General features: G+C 37.8%; 2 protein-coding genes across 2 annotated transcripts in view; one reads left to right on the forward strand and one right to left on the reverse strand.

The window, feature by feature from the left end:
* Positions 1–18,058, reverse strand: part of LOC137288864 (small ribosomal subunit protein eS25-like) — a 222,276-nt gene that overhangs the window by 6,946 nt on the left and 197,272 nt on the right. The window lies entirely within an intron of this gene.
* On the forward strand, positions 40–17,548 carry LOC137288848 (etoposide-induced protein 2.4 homolog). The gene is made up of 10 exons (XM_067820816.1): positions 40–148; positions 1,315–1,611; positions 2,931–2,991; positions 4,063–4,129; positions 4,515–4,639; positions 5,919–6,035; positions 6,978–7,089; positions 8,939–9,050; positions 11,032–11,106; positions 12,111–17,548. Exons 2-10 carry the CDS (start codon positions 1,415–1,417, stop codon positions 12,256–12,258), a joined length of 1,014 nt encoding a protein of 337 aa, XP_067676917.1. The 5' UTR covers positions 40–148; positions 1,315–1,414; the 3' UTR covers positions 12,259–17,548.

Genomic DNA, 18,058 nt, shown 5'->3' on the forward strand with positions numbered 1-18,058 from the left:
TTGCATGCGTTGTAATATTTATTGTTGTAAGCGATGCGTGTAGCATGTGCGTGAGAGAATTCAACAACAACAATCAGCTGCTGTCACGGACCTATGAGCAGAGTATGTCTTTTCGCGTACATTTAGCAGACACAACAGTCTTTCATTGGTAAGTTTTGTCGCAAAGCACAACTGGGTCTTTCTACAGAAGTAAAACCTTGATCGGAGTGACACAATCTGTCACTGAGACATTTCAACTAAATTCAAGCGTCGCGTATGTTGTGTGATCATGAATTAAGCTTGATGCTATCGAAAGGGCGATGACGCATATTCCATGGTATTTGAATGACTCGAATGATGATTTCAGATTGACAGGAGTGCAGCTGGACCGTGCAGTTAATTTGTCTCCTGACCTGACTTCGATTTTTTCGATATCTTGTCGATCTACAGTCACACACTCACAATGTTTTGGGGAAGTTTTCAAAGTCGCTATCGATGTCTTTCAGCCAAGCTAGTTTGGGTTTAGCAACTGTCATTCGAATAATGACTACATGACACAACGACTGACACACTATGCAGATCGCTGCAAAATCGTTTATTATATGTATCCTAAATGCTCACGTTCTGACTCAATACAATGTTTAACGACAAAATAATCTGAATAATTTATTTTCATTGGTAACAATACATAATGCTAACTGCCTAATTCTGTGGCTCTTAGTCCACAAATCTTAAGACTGCCTTCATGGTGTAGTGGTTAGAGTCAACATTTAGTGTCAACCTGGAGATGGGAAGGTCACAGCTAGGTTTGATCCTTAGCTGTATCATACCAAAAGACATTAAAATCTGGTAATTGTTGGTCCTTGTCTAGTGGTCATCATTAATGGATGCAACAGGGACTGTTAGGTTTAAAGTTAGTATGAAGTGTTAGAGAGGGATATTCAAAGTGTTAGAGAGGGGTATTCACGCTAAACTGCATCATTTGGTGGTTTCACATTAATATTTGACTTGCATTTTTGGTCGCATGGTTGACATATAGTGAAAACAAATATCAAAACAGGTTTATAGTTTTTTGTGTGCAACAGATTTCAATTCATTGATGAAACAAAGTCAGATTAGTTAAAGAAATAGCTTAATTTATCTTATCAAGCTCAGTATTACTCCTGTGACATGCTACCTGGATCACGCCTGGGGCCTTAGCCAGCTTGCCAACCATCCAACATATAAAAACAATAATAAAGATATTCATAAAAAAAATTCTGTAAATAATGAAATGCAAATGCAGATAGAGTGACATATGAAATGAACTGTGACAGTCTTTCTAATTCATTCCAGATCAACATTGACACAATGATAAAGCATCTACGTCTAGCTATATTTGCACCAGCTAGTCACTCGAGCCAGTGATTGTCTTGCTGCAATTGATTCTACAATCATGACCGACACCATCAAGAGTGTGGTAGCATCGATCATCTGGGGGTTCCGTGATGCTGTGTTGGGAACAAGGAGAGTCCTGAATCTAGATGCTGACCTTCAGGTAGAAGAAACTGAGAAGAAATCAAATGAGCCACTTACAACTCTTGCCCGAAGACGACTAGAGAAAAACAAGCATAAAGATGTGGTCAAAGAACAGTAAGACTGTTATCACTTTTGATTTTGATCTTGACAAGTTTACATGGGAGACAGTACATAAGTAGAGTGCAGTGACGAATCAATGTTTTTTCGAAATTATTCATGAAAATACATCTCATAGAAGAATTAAAGATGTATCATCCCAAAGTGTCTTCCAATGGAGACGTTGCTTTGATCGTGTGATATCTCTTTGGAGATATCACTTCTATGATATTACATCACAATGCTTTGCGGAGACCCTTGTATGATGTCACAATAAACTGACATCACTGATCTACCTGCAGTTGGAGCTGGTTCAGTGATAAGCTGTGCATGTGACATACAAGAAATTAGGTATTATTCTATATAAACTTGGAAACTGAATTTTCGTTGATAATTTATTTAGCATTGTGTAGCAGATATTTGATATTGTATTTTTACAATTATGTACACATTAGTTTTAAGTCATTTAACAATTTTATGAATGTTTGTATATTAACAGTTTATTGCAGTTGCAGAGATATCACATTTAGATATTTATGCATAATTGTATAACAATCACTTTGCATTACAGGTAAAACATTTCTTATTTATAGTAATGAATGCTTTTCTATCAACATAAGTATTAATAGCCATGAGGCCAGTGTTATTCTAGTTTCATTAAGGGTGGTTAGGTAGGGTCATTACATCATTGTGTGCCCTTAATTGATCCAATCTGATTGGATCATTCAAACTCTTGTCCTCTTTTACTAACTCAAGTCTTCACTCCAATCTCATTGTTTGCACTGGCAAGACATTTATACTGTGCTGGAGAAAAACATCTCATAACATCACCAAAGATTATACATGCGATTGACTCGCTTGGCGGCTTCACAGGGCTGTAATCTCTACCCTGGTATCATACCCCGGGGTGACGTTATTAGAAGGGAATAAATATTCTCACACCCATAACCAGTGTCCTGGATTCATTAACATCAAATCACAATCCCGGTTACGATTATAAATAATTCTAAATCTGAAAACATGTTTAAGTCAGATTTCCACACAATGATTGAGCACTTGTTCAGTGTTACATAACCAATGGCCCATACACAGTATGGAGAGGTTATCAATTTATGAGAGCCATTATTGAGAACCATGCACTTGATAAATGGCAGAGAGTGTTGTTAAGGAAACTGGCTCTATAAGCTATTGATAGCAATCAGATCCCTGTGGCTTTTGGTATATCAGTTCCCAACAATAAAGGTTATGTTGTCATTGAATAAGAACATGGACCCTGGTAATATTAATACTGACATTTATTCATTCCATATCTTGAGATATTCTCCTTTTGTTTGTAGTGTTCCCAGGGTAACAAATCGAATATTCATGTGCTGTGCATGGAATGGTGGCGTCTGCTGGGTAAGAATGACATTACTGTAAGGGAGATAATTATGATATCATAACATTCCAGTTCTGCACTAGGTTGTTCGGTGCTCTAGACAACACATTTATGAATATACAAAATGAAAATTAGATTTTAGTTCCTCTGGGGGAATGGAACGGCAGCCAGTCGCCATGCTGGTTTCCCATATGTTACATGAAAAACTTGTGAGGATAAGGGTATATGATTGATCCTCAGCAACCCTTGCTTGTTATATGAATCAACAAAAAGGGTTGTGTAGCCAGGCTTGTTGATGTTGTTAGCACATTTCATTGTATTCTATTCGTGTGCCAACTAATGGATGAACAGGTTCAGACTCAAATATTTACACACCACTGCCACATATAGCTTGAATATTTGCTGACTGCAGCGTAAAACTAAAACCACCCACCCACCCACCCACTCACCCACCCACTCACTCACTCACTCACTCACTCACTCACGTGACTCCAGCATCAAAGAGGGTTTTTTCGCCACAAGGTAGTGAACCAAACATGTGGCATGGACTGTCGTTGTTACAATTAAAGCTTGAGAAAACCAGTGGCAGTATAACAGGTATCAGGAGATATCCTGTGATCTGAATGTGAATGATACTTGTCCATTCTTTATTGATTTTGAGCTTGCTGCAATTTGGCCAGTGAGGAGTCATTTTTTGCCAATGTATTTTGTCCTACATTTGTTATGAATGGAAATGTACAACTGGAATATGAATGACTGCATAAAGTTACTAATCGTTTTCCATGATGATTTAAACACAAACAAGGTCCTTTAAGTCCTGGGTTAGTTTTGATCTTCATGAACCCATACTTGTGGTATGAGGTGACTAATGCTTGCTGACTTGGTTGACACATGTTATCGTAACCCCATTGCACAGATGATAACTCATGTTGTTTATCACTTGATTGTCTGACCCAGCCTCAATTATGGACAGACCACTGGTGTATAGCTAAAGCATTGCAGAGTGCAGCATAAAAATATACTCTCTCACTCAAAGTCAAACACAACCAATGAATTGTCAAGGGCTCATTGGAAATCTTCCTGTGTTTCAGCTGAGCATCTTCGTGTTCCACTACATGCTTCTACCCTGTATCTACTGGTTCACAGAGCTCATCTCAGGTCAGTGAGGGGTATACCGAGGTCATCTGGTTGAATCCATTGCCTACAAACTGTTGTTTTTCTCTGTCTTTTCATAAATTGGGTTTCACAAAAGGCAACAAATGGGATGGGATGGTCAGACTCCCACGTCATTGTATCCCAAATGCTGATGTTGCCTATCACTGGATTACCTTTTCCAGACTCAATTATTGCTGAGTATTGCTGAGTGTTACATAAAACTAAACTCACTCACTTGGTAGTATTTTGTCATAGCTTCCATACCGTAACAATGGTAACAGGGCCTTTGGCATTTTCTTCAGTAGCATAATTTTTTGCTTTTATTTATTACAATAGTCTGAAGTAAGTATGATTTTGATGATGGATTTATGATGTTAATTTGTTTTAGGTGGTTCACTGACTCATGGTCTTGTTTGGTCATGGTTATCTCCCCTTCTGTCATGGACATTCAGCGCGCTGTGGGTGTTACCGCTGTTTGTTCTGTCAAAAATCATCAACTGTTTCTGGTTTCAGGTAGGACATGTTTGTTAAGTATATTTTGTGTTTTCTGAAGACGGATTAGGCAAATGAAACATTATGGTTGCATGCACAACTGTATCACCATGTTCCAGTAATGTCAAAGTGGCTGGTCATGTCAAGTCTGTACCAGAATAACAAGTGACTGGTGATAAGGGAAGCGATTCAAGGCATCAAAGTTATGAGATGCTATCTGGAAAGCCTTCAGATGTTTCTTAATATAATCGTCTCTTAAAATAAAAGTTACATACAACATGAGGTCTTGCAACATATGTCATATTTGGGATTTCACTTTCTTAGTAAAGTACAAATTCTAGTAATTTTTTCGGTTGAGTCCCATCCAGGATTCGAACCCGCACCCTCAGAGTCAGGCACCTAATCGCCAGCACACAAAGTCAGCCGCCTAGCCCGCTCAGCCACCGCGACTTGGCTGACTAGCCCGCTCAGCCACCGCGACTTCCAAGTCGCGGTGGCTGAGCAGGCTAGGCGGCTGACTTTGTGTGCTGGCGATTAGGTGCCTGACTCTGAGGGTGCGGGTTCGAATCCTGGATGGGACTCAACCGAAAAAAGTACTAGAATTTGTACTTTACTAAGAAAGTGAAATCCCAAATATGACATATGTTGCATTTGACCACTTTCTAAATGGCATCGTGTAATCATAACATGAGGTCTTGCATAGTACACCCATAAACGATGAACATCTGGGTTTGAACTGATTTTCAGCTTGTTGTAAGAGGCAATTTACAGGATTGGGTGGTCATGCGACACATGTCATCATATCACAATTGCATAGATTGATGCTCGTGTTGTTGATCATTGGATTGTCTGGTCCAGACTCTATCATTTACAGACTGCTGCTGCCAGATAGCTGAAATAAAACTAAACTCTAAAGCGTAAAGGTAAACTCACTCACTCTTGCATAATGTAGCCAGAGTCAGTTTTGGACCAGGTAATTCACTGATTGCCATGAGCTTTAGTGTACCTAATGATGAGCACTCAAACCAGGCAGCTATAAGCTTGGAGCTTTCAGCATGATACTGTTATTCATCATAGAGTTATCAAGTCATCATCAATTCTTACTAGTACTTTCACTGTTCCTCTGTAACAAACTTTCAATTTCTAATTGTATTGATCTCCAATGTAATAATTAATTGTTCTTGTTATGATACAACTGAAGTATTGCAGATATAACAAGAATATATTAACTCACTCACTCACCCAATGAAAGGGTCACATACACAGTTTAACTGACTGATTGATTGTGTTTGTGTTGTAGGACATAGCAGACGCTGCATATTTGAAAATGCGAGGGAAACCAAAGAGCCTGACTCTCAGCACCTTCATAGCTGACATGCTCTTTAGTGTCACGCTGCAAGCTTTCTTCCTCATACAGGTGTGTGCCGTGGGTGGCTTTGGAGGGTTCTGTATGTAGCGATGATTGTTTGTGTAGTGATGATTCTGTATGTAGTGATGGCTCTGTATGGAGTGATGGTTCTGTATGTAGTGATGGCTCTGTCTTTAGTGATGGCTCTGTATGGGCTCTGTGTAAAGTAATGGCTCTGTATGTTGTGATGACTTAATGTTACTTCTCCAAGTGCTTCACATAGTTTGGTCTGGTGGTGCCCAGGTGCGTTTGGTAGTTTCGGATTTTTGAATGAAAGATTTTTATGCATTTGCATCAAGTTTGTCTTCGACTGAAAGAAACATTAGCATTATCATATTTAGGAGATGTGCATAAAGAGTATTTTGCCATTGCGCAATATATTGATGAATTTGTCTTCTGGTTTAAAAGTGGAATGAGGCTTTTGTCTAGTTTGAATATGATTCTTTAGGTGTGTATGTGTATTTGTGTGTCTGCAAGAGATGTACACATGTGAGTTTTTTAGGGAGGATTCATGACCCAGTTGTTAAAAAGTTATGTCCCTTACCTACTGCCAGGATCAGCCACCAGAGGTGCGTTTGAATCCCAGTTGCATCCTCAATATGACCTTTTGTCAGTACTGAACTAGTTCTCAATAAATGGCACATGCATGCATCACTAATCACTATGCTGATCAGCAATTAGAAATAAGTTAACTGCATCTGAAATATTATGTTAATTACTGTGACCTTTCTTGTATCCTGACCCATGAAAATCTGGGTTAGAATTGATCTTCAGTAACTCATGTTTTTCATAAGAGGCAATTAGTGGGATTTTCTGGTCCAAACTTGATTATTTGTAGAACCCCGCCATATAGCTGGAATATTGGTGATTGTTGCATAAAACTGTATTTACTCATTCACTCACTGATTGTGTAAGTGGATCTGTCACAGGACATGTGTTTGTTATCTGCAGGCAACCATGGCCAACTCACTGCCGATCTATGGAGTTGGCCAACTAGTCAGTGTCCTACACTTCTGCCTGCTCTACTCACTCTACACATTTGAGTACAAGTGGTACAACATGGGTGAGATCCTGTCTATACTGACAAAACATTTCATTGTTTCCAATTTTCTAGCTGACCCTTCTTTGTAGTTCCCCAAACCACTTTCTTTTGTTGTGTTTTCTGTAACTGTAGTGTTAGTGCATCAGTGAACAACTGTAAATAAACAAGCCGTAACACCAGTTATTCCCCTTAATATGGTGAGGTTCAGTTGTTATTTGGAAATAAATTTTACTGATATACTGCAAGAAAAAAGATAAAACAAATCACCCACCCACCATGTTTTCTATTTGGCTGAGAAGGGAAATACACTCTTCTTTCATTTCCTGAAAGAGGTGAATGGGTAGCCTTGTGGTTAAAGCATTTGCTAAGCATGCCGAAGACCTGGGTTACAATGTGTCCATTTCTGGTGTCCCCGCCATGATATTGCTAGATTATTGCTAAAGTGCCATAAACTAAGCTCTCTCACACACTCATTTATTCCATTAAATCCATTGTATACGGGGTAAATCGCCATGTTGTGTTCCTTGGCTTTGAATGACACTAAATGCTTAAAATTGTGGTCAGTTTTAATTACTGGATGGATATTCTTTTGAAAAACTTAAACATAAAGATCACATATACTCTACAAATGCATAAATGATTTATTGGCATTGTTATAAAATAAAACTACGAGTAGATTGTCTTCTTTGTGGTTATGTCTAAACCTGCAGTCATGGCAATTGTTTTGAAAAATGAAAGCTTCACGTTTTAACAATCTACTGCCATTTAGTTTTGTCATATGCTTTTCTTATTTTCCGAGATACAACTTGTTTTCATAGATGATTCTGTCAAAATCGCTTGTTGTCATAATGGTTATATATCATTCTGTTAAAGTTGTGTCATGCAAAATCTTTTTAGTCATGATTCAAGAAATATTTACCTACGAGTAGGAAGTAGGTTTCATCTTTTTGAAAACAAACCATAATCTGTTTGATTCTCAAACTCAGTTTTGACCACGATGCCACATTTTTGAATTAGGATTTTTGGGATTGTTATTGTGACATTACAATTTCACTCTTGGAAGTGAGGTAGGTTTCAGTATGATACTGATTACAGTATTGTCACTTGAACCACAGCTTTGCTTCTGACAAAGAAACAGCTACGTCACAAGTTGTGTCATGCAAACTCCTTTTGGTTATCAGTCGTAAGCAAGTAGTTTTGATTTTTTAACTCAATGAAAATAAATAGCATCTTCTATCTTTGAAGCGAGGTAGGTGTCGAACCACCCGATTTAATATGTACAGGCTTCCACAGTGCTCGCTTCTCACTCACAAACAACATATTTAGCACAAACTGAGGAGTTTGTGCATCACCCCACACCTTGAGTGCAACCTGACAATTTGGCATGTCTTTCTTGATGTCGAGAAATCAGCAAATTGATTAGCTTGTTACACTTTTTTTTATACAACTAACTGAAAATCCTTCCTCGCATGACGTCACAGCAGGGCCCTTGCTGGCTGGCAAGAGCGAAGCAGACAACTTGTGGCAACTTTATTATTAATTAACCACGCATTCATAAAGAATGACTTTGGTGTTCCGCTTAAGACTAACCACACGTCTTTCAGATGTAATGGTTAAAAGAGTACAAAAAATGCTCTTTGCACATCTTGCACTATTTCATCCAATCACAGCTGTCACGTGTCTCTGTGTTTAAAGTTGTTACCAAACAGTACTGGCTCAGGGAGCAGGTGATTCTGATTTAGTGTAGTGGAGCCTTAATTGTGGTACTGATACAGAATGTGATGATGATGATGATGATGATGATGATGATGATGATGATGATGATGATGATGATGATGATGAATGCTAATCTTAAGTGTTTTCACCTCAGGTTTAGAAGTGCACACCCGTTTGTCACTGATAGAGGTCAACTGGCCCTATTTTGTTGGGTTTGGCTTACCCATGGCGTTGGCAACATCGCTTTCTTCCTCGACTGTGATAAGGTTAGTAACAAACAGCAGTCGTCCTGACAAAATGGGAGAAGCTTCTGTTTATACATTATGGTTTGTAATGAAACCCATGTATACATTCATATTTGGGGCTAGTGAATTATTCTGTGGGCTAGTAACTTTCAGGCATAGCTGGCCATGATTGTCAAACACATATGTCACAGGCCAACCTCTGTATCTGACCTTATCTATGACCAGTGAATAGCCAGGTTGGAATTGTTCTTCCCTAACCCATGATTATCGTAAGAGGTGGCTATCGGGATCAGGTGGTCAGAGTTGCTGACTTGGTTGACACATGTTATTGTATCCCAGTGACATAGGTCAATGTTCATGTTGTTGATCACTGGATTGTCTGGCCCAGACTCAATTATTTACAGACCACGACCATGTGGCTAGAAAATCTAATGTCAGATCCTACAACTGTGTTGACGCTTTATGTAGGCTTCTTGTATATCACTAACAAACACTTTTGATATATGGATGTATTGGTAACTAAAATTAACCTCTCACATTATTGTCTTGGTGTTTTGTCTTTTATGTCTGGAGCAGAATATATCATTATATGATTACAAATAGAAAAATCCTTACAGCTGGAATATTGCAACATAAAACTAAACTCACTCACTCACCAGTGTAGGTTTTGTAGTCCAGATCTTTTGTGCGTGTAATGTAATTTACATTACAGTCCTGAATCTTTTCAAAATTTCCTGTTTTTTTTATCCCCCCCGGCATGTAATGCAGGGGTATATAGTCGACACCTCGTCTGTCTGTCTGTCCATCCGTCTGTCCCTCCGTAATCATTGTTTCCAGAGCATAACTCAGAAACCGTTCAATATTTTTAGACCAAACTTGATAGATATAGTAATCTCAACCTATAGCTGTGCCTTTTGCTATTTACAGAGTTTTGGGATGTTTATTTTTTTTTTGTTTTTCCATGGGACATTTTGGTGTTAGTCTGGACATTTCGGACTTAGTCTCAAAATGGAGGGATGGGCTTCGTTTCCGGAGCAGAACTCAAAAAAACATTCAATATTTTTCTGCAAAACTTGGTAGGTATGTGTGGCAGACCCCAAAGTGGTTCCTTTTGCTATTTACAGTCTTTTGTGATTTATCATTTTCTTGGTTTCCATGGAAATGTTTTGGACTTCATCTCAAAATGGAGGGATGGTCTTCGTCTCTGGAGCAGAACTCAAAAACCGTTCAGTTGCAAAACTTGGTAGATATATCATTCAGAACCTAAAGTGATGCCTTTTGCTATGTACAGGTTTTTGTGATTTCTTATTTTCTTATTTTTCATGGAAACATTTCGGATTTAGTCTCAACATGGAGTTATAGGCTTTGATTCCGGAGCAGAACTCAAAAACCGTTCAATATTTTTCTGCAAAACTTGGTAGATATATCAATCAGAACTTAAAGTGGTGCCTTTTGCTATGTACAGGTTTTTGTGATTTATCATTTTCTCAGTTCCATGGACACGTTTCGAACTTAGTTTCAAAATGGAGGGATGGGCTTTGTTTCCGGAGCACAACTCGAAAACCATTTCATATCTTTCAACAGATCTTGGCAGATATGTGAGACAGATCTTGAAATGGTTACTTTTGCTGATTACAGATATGTGTCATTTATATTTTTCATGAATTTCAAGGAAACAATTCAAACTTAGTCTGAAAAACATCAAGTAACTGTCAGATGATTTGTCCTTTCAAACATGTGGGGGCCGGAGGGGATGTGTCATTTGATGCCTTTCATTTTTATATGGTGTTGTTTTAAGGTACTTTTCAAAATTAAGTAGATGAAAATCTATGCATCCAAAACATGCACGCAAAACATCTTTTACATGTTTTCATCATTTATCGCATGAAAGATGCAGGTTTCTGCTTTAACAACAAACACTGCTCACTTGCCATGTGTTGGTTCAGTAACGATGATAATAGTGATCCCTTTGATCTTGTGATGATGTCAGTGTCTCTTTCAGTGGCTGCATCTTCTCCATCTTGTTCCCGCTCTTCATCATCAGTGCCAACGATGCTCAGGAGCCTGCCCAGCCATTGTGAGTCAAGATAAAGACATTTTAGTCACCTTTCTCATGTCATGGGGCATAGCACTGAGATACTCTCTCAGCATATTTCAATTTAGGTGTTTGCAGGGAGATAAATATGAACAGTTGGAATATTATTAAAAGCTGCCAAAAGCCATTCTTACTTGCTCACCGTGATCACAGACCTATCAGTCCTTTTTCTCTTTCATAAAAGGAAATATATCTTTCTCTGGCATTTTTAGAACTACTCAGCTATTTATGACTAACAACATATTTCATACGAGTTTACCTATGTGTATGATTGATAGAGAGATGAGTTTAACTTGTTTAAGTAATATTTGAGAGTTTTGCATATGTCTACTTTTTATCATGCCAAAACACATTGCAGTTTCCTTCTCCATTTATTTTATGTATAAAACCACAGACAACTAGCACTCATATGGTTGTGCAACAGAGAGAAAAATGACAAATCTTCCTATGTACTTCCCTCACTTTGGTTTGAAAAATATTTTTAATATCAATACAAGATATCACCATCATCAAAGGTATACATATATTTCCTCACAGGGTTGTGCTCTCAGATTTCAACTTCATATTCAATTATTACACACATGAATGATTCTGTTCAACATGTGGGCTATCAAATTGTTCTTTGCCTCTATTGTCTCTGTCAGCTTCTGGTTCAACTGTTCCCTCTGCTTTGCAGCCCTATTTCTGCTACAGATTGAATGTGATAGAACCAAGATTTGATAATGTCCCTCTCATATATTGGAGTGCCTGTTGCCCTTGGTTACCACCAGAGTTACCTTTTCTGGTTCGCTCATTCATGCAATGATGGAGCAGTAATTTGACTACATTACTTCTGATGAAGATTGTTGAGTTTTGCAAAGAACATTGACTAAATATTCATTCATCCTTTCATTCATTCATTCATTCATTCATTCATTCATTCATTCATTCATTCATTCATTCATTCATTCATTCATATTCATTCATTCATTCATTCATTCTTGCAGTGAGTTCCCATTAAAGCTGTTCACACCTGTAAGAGTCATCACTAATGCTGTATTCCACCGATCCATGACCAACAAAACCAGGAATCCATCTGGTAACCAAGCAACGCCCAAAAGGACACCGACCCATGATGCCAAAACATCCAGGTGATCCTTGACCATGTCTGTAAGAATTCCAGACAGTGACATGGAATAAGACAAAACAATGAATGTCAAGGTCGAAAGGACATGGAATAAGACAAAACAATGAATGTCAAGGTCGAAAGGACGATACAGGTCAAGGTAAATTTTTAGAACAATGGACAGTGCCAAATTCACAGTTCAAGTAAATCCCACAGAAACAGTGAACATTTAAAGGACCAAGGAACTTGGAAGAGTAAAACAGACAAGATACAACTCATACAATACCTTTCCTTCAGTTTTAATATTCAGCCAGTAGTGATGTCTCTTTTCATGTCTCACAATGTATACTTATGAATTTGCTATATTGTGTGGTACTACAATCAATAACTAATATTCAACAGGGAAAAAATATATCGTGGAAGCTGTCTAAACCGGATTATTTCTTCAGTCCCAGTTTAGACAGTTTCCACTGTACATACAAAGTCTGAATGTATATATATATACATGTATATGTAAGGATGACTGCATTGCATGACATAGAAATTATATACAGATTATATGTCCCTTGGCTATTAATTATTTTAGGAGTGAGCTAATCTGTATATAATTGTTGTTGGTATATATTACACTTTACATTGCAATAGCTTTTTGTTTTGAGGTATTGTTGAGTTTGGATTACAAACAGGGACATCAGCGACTTCAAAAGTGACATCATTCATAATTTACTAAAATGTGTTGCTGTGGTGACATATTGCTGGAGGCAAAGTTAATAAAACAAAAATAATAAGTTTATATAGTGCCTGGTTTCCAAAATATCTGCTGTTCAATGGTGATGCTACTAGATGGTGAGGGATATGCATCTCAGAAGAGAAGTGTCTTAAGTTGTTGTCGTAAGGTTTGCAAGTCTGAGTGTTTAATGTCACAAGACAGACGATTCCAGAGAACTGGAGCCTGAACCGAGAAGGACCTCTGGGCCAGTTTAGTCCTAGTTTCAAGGATGAAACAGTAGAACATTTAACAAACCAACAACATGAATCAAATATTGTAAAGCAAGATTCTGTCAGAAACTACGTAAAATATCCAGGGTGTATGGTTTCTCGTTATGATTATACATTATGCTTGTTCAAATCATGACATGTACAGGGGTGTCATTGTTCTCCTAAATGACTATGGTACATATTGCAATACAAGGGTTAAAAAATCCCATCGTCCGATACCCAGGACAGGTCTACTAGACTCTATTATTTCCAAATATGGTTTCAAACTGCAAATAATCTTGGATTTAATTTCAGATCTGCTCACAATGAAGCTATTAAAGTTCACAATAATAATAAAGTAGAGCTAGCAGAGAGTGAAATTATCACTGTTTGATAAATAGTCCTATAAACATTAACATCAAGCATTGTGTCATAAAATCAAGTAGAAAATTAGTCAGGACATGTTACTTTCTTGCAGTCATTTGCCTTGTGGCAAGTGGCTTTTCAACATATTTTTGAAGCCCTGCAATAACAGTATCAAAGCAGGCTCAATCTTTTGCATGCATATTTTGATATTTTGGTGTTCAATGTAACCTGGCCAATGGGTTAATGTCGACATATGTTATTGTGTAATCACAAGCACCATTACATAGTTCCATGATGCTTTCAGCCCTGGAGTCCCCCGCCACAAAAGTACTGGACTATTGCTAAAAGCCACAATACTGAAGTCTGTGCTACTATGTGCCTAACATTAAGAAATCTCACCATCGGGCAATAATATTTATGAAGTGGATGTCAGTCTTATGATTTTACATTGATAGTGAATGTCTGTTATGGTTTGTTGATTGATACAGCTGTAGGTGAATGTTCTCCTACATGCATAGGTTCATTCCTAGAGTGGACAAGAATTGTCCTGAAATCAATGTACGACTTGGCACCAATCCACAAAGTGCAGGACAGTAGTTTGTAACACAATGAGCACCTTGTAGGTCAGGACCCAGAATTTGTTACTTGGGTCTTTAGTTGTGATATTTCTGACCTCAAAATTTCTGTTCTGTTTATGTTCATGAATGTTTTCTCTTTGATACGTGTAAATTATGGTATGTGTGCAGCAGGGTGTTAAAGATCACAGATGACATGCGTACTTTGTCAGCTTGCTGTCAATGTCAGTCTCAGATGTCCCACCTCAGATCAAAGGTTCCATGGTTTGAATCCCATTATGAGTGAGTCAGTTAAGTGTTAGGCACTTTTAGCAATATTCCAGAAATATGGCAGGGGACACCAGAAATCGGCCTCACACCTTATGTGAGCAATTGAACCTGGGTCTTCGCATCTCAAGTGAACTTTCATGGTTCGATTCCCCACATGGGTGCAATATGTGATGCCTGTTTCAGGTATCCGGCTGTGGTATTGCTGAAATATCGTTAAAGGCGGTATGAAACTAACCTCACTCACTCACTTGACCTGGGTTATGGGGTCGTGCCAACAGATGTCTTACCTCATCATGGTAGCTCGGAAATCGAAATGGAAAGTTTGACTTTGAAAGTCACATATATTTCTGTCGAAGTTATGGAAAATTGTAGGTCCATAGAAATTAGCACATTATTTGATTCTGTATTGAAAATATTGTAAATATGGATAAGAATTGTATTTTGGTAGCCAATGGTGAGCTTATGTATATGGTTGCATTCCTCATATATGGTAATGTCATGAAAAGAAAAGTTATGTGTTTATCATGATTTCATTCTTGGGAGAACCCAAGGTTAAGAAATGTTGCCGTTCACTGTTATTGCTTCAGAAAGTGTGTAAGAATGCAAAGCCTGTGTGAACCGCCATGATGTAGTGCCAGATTATTTGCAGCCATGTTTGTTAACATACCGTATATGACCATAGATAAGGCAAATTTTTAGGACTGCCCAAAAAAGCTGTCTATAGAAAGGGGTTGGCTTATTTATGGGTTAAATTTTTGTCAAACTTTTTTCAGCAGATATATATGGCTTATGTACGAAACATACAACTTTGTCACTGATTTTAATGGTCAAGTTAAAGGGGTCAGCCAGTGTATGAAATAGCCTCTGTCCGGCGGCCCACTGCTTGCTAGTTACATGGCAGGATTACAGCTTTGTTTTACAGCCAGCCCTGTGGGCCAATACATTTCCAAGGGTATACGTTTGACCATGTCATTGACTACGGGAAATATTTCGAAAATAATTTGCAAATGTGGTAGCTAGGCGATGTCTGTTCAGTTCGTGATCAATCAAACCTTAACTCCCACAGATCAACCTGCCCATTTATCTTACACTAAATCTGATTGGTCTAGAAAATGTGAACAGTGTTGTTCCTTCTAATAGTATGTAAGGATCACACATTAATTCATTAGTTACATTATTTTAACACCTTATTTCAGTTTCCTATTTTAAAGGAAACATGTTAACAGGGCCAGCAACATTTTTCAGTTATCAGCCCGGTGGGCTTACTGGGTATTTTCAGAGTTTCATACGCTGGGTCAGCTTATATATGAGATCGGCTTATCTATGGTAACATATGGTACACACTTGTGCATTGCGAAACTGCTGTCTTCATATATAGAAAACATTCTGTGATAGTTGTTAAGCACAAAAGATGTACAAGGCTGAAAGTAGTGACCTATCTGTCAGATTTCTGTTGGATTATTGTAACGAGTCAGTTTGGTGTTTATGTATCAGTAACATACATTAAATGATCAGTTGAAATTCTCAGGAAATGGATATGTTTCTATGAAGAAAAGAGATGAAACAGACAAAACTCATCTAGGGACAGGTACATTTTAGGGGCGGGCACAGCTTTCTGAAAAAGGAGGGAGGGGGTGTGTATATTCTTTATGCTTTGGATTAAACAGGCTACAGGGCAAAGGAATGATCCTGCATTCTGAACAGGTAGACACATACACTTGACTTCTCCTTAAGGGTGTGTTAAGGGTATTCATTAACTGAAACAAAACAGATGAAGTTTTGATCATAATACTACCTACATACCTCAGATTGTTTCTGTACATAGATGTATACATGCATATACTAAAAGGATTTCATGACCTAGTGCTTCCATATTTGTTTTAGTTGCACTTGATCAAGATTATCTGATGAGAATTATTATTATTGTAGTCAAGTAATTAAACATCTTGATTTTGTGAAGTGACTCGGCTTCATGGAGCACTCTGCATTTAAACATGAAAGGTTTGTATTATTCTGGACAGCAAATGAAACACAAGTTTCTATTAAGTGAAATGTCATGTCTGTGTCTTCTGTTTAAAACCTTGACAAAAAGCCTGAGTTGCATTTCTGCTTTATGAATCCTACAACAGATCAACATTTGCACTGTAGTTTACAAATGTTGATTACATTACGCAAGCTTGACTGGAACGTGCATAGACTCAGTTGTCTAACTAAAGCTCCGGAAGTCCAACCTAGTTTGGCAAGGGTGGTAGCTGGAGTTTTAAAGTCAGTCACTCCATTACGATAGCTAGATGACTGATTCCAACATAAACTTGTAGCTGTTTGATGTAATATGTTTTTCAGAACTTTATTGTATGTGTTAAATGTTATTAGAAAAAAAACCACTTACTTCTATTGATTATTTATACTTTGATTTCTTCATACTAACAAAACTGAGTCCATTCATGTAAACATAACTCATGTGGAAGTCATCATATGGTCTCTGAATTTTCTCCCCTTGATGTGTCAGAATCTGAAATTCCTCCTAATCATGATTCTTGCTTCTAGTCTTAAGTATAAGTGGGAGTAACCAAACCTGTAATGGTTTGAGATTACTTACACTTGGGGACTTTCATCCAACACATATCTGTCATGCCATGATGCATCTGAAAGGCTGTCAAAACAGTTTAAACTCAGACAACTGCTTAAGATAATTTAGAACTTTACCCATCAGCTCCTTTTCTCTGACCTGGGTAGCCAGTCAAGATGCCAAGTAAATATATCAACCATATGCCTTGGATTGAGAAGAAATTCCAATACCATTGCCTTTCAAAACTTTCCTTGACAAATATTGCAACAGGTGAAACCACTCTGCTACCATCCCTTTGATAATTGAACATTAAATGCAGTGGATATAACCAGAGGTGGATCAGTGCGGGAAGCCTCTTTCGTGTCATTGTAGCTTGGAATGATTGTTGTGATTTTTACCTGATTTTGATGGTGCTAAGTTTTGTAGCCTGAATTTGAACTATAACATTGTGTACAGCATGCCTACTTGTATATTTTCATTGCTTGAGTGACAGATTACATATTTTGTTCTCACTAAATTATATCCTGCTATATAGAGCTATATAAAATGTATTTTGTGAAACTCTGCTGTTTTCATTTTTGTCATGTGAAGAGATGGATGGCCTTGGCCTGAGCTTCTGTACTTTGCTTTGGAGTTGTGTTCCTTATCCACCCTGGGATCTGCTGATAGTGACATGAATTTGTCCCAGTAATGATCCTTTGATCTCAGCACATTAATTTTCTTGCCATCAAAAGACCATTTGAGTCAAATCAGAGTACAAGCTGGGCTAAATATGTACACTCCATCAAAAGTTTAGACTCACTAGTGTAAATGTAGCCACTTACTTCAGTCATCTGTTCTAAACTAGATTTTGCAAAATACAGTTTAGAGGTACTGCTTACACGTGAACTGATAATTGTACAAATTCGTAACTTTGAAAAGATTATTGTCATGAGTTCAATAAATAATGCAGCTCTCTGAAACTTGGCAAATTCTTGAGAATAATTTATACCAAAACGCAGCTGTTCACATGCATGATATTTGTACATGCTTTCAGCAAATTGATGCATGATCCTTGTGCATAAGGATTGC

This window comes from Haliotis asinina, chromosome 1, assembly GCF_037392515.1.
Source record: "Haliotis asinina isolate JCU_RB_2024 chromosome 1, JCU_Hal_asi_v2, whole genome shotgun sequence".
Lineage (NCBI taxonomy): Eukaryota > Metazoa > Mollusca > Gastropoda > Lepetellida > Haliotidae > Haliotis > Haliotis asinina.

Excerpts from the sequence above, each read along its gene's own strand:
- LOC137288848 (XM_067820816.1), top strand. The coding sequence starts at position 1,415 with ATGACCGACACCATCAAGAGTGTGGTAGCATCGATCATCTGGGGGTTC. Across the intron at positions 1,612-2,930 it reads AAAGATGTGGTCAAAGAACA|TGTTCCCAGGGTAACAAATC; the intron begins GTAAGACTGTTA and ends TTTTGTTTGTAG. Across the intron at positions 4,640-5,918 it reads TCAACTGTTTCTGGTTTCAG|GACATAGCAGACGCTGCATA; the intron begins GTAGGACATGTT and ends TTTGTGTTGTAG.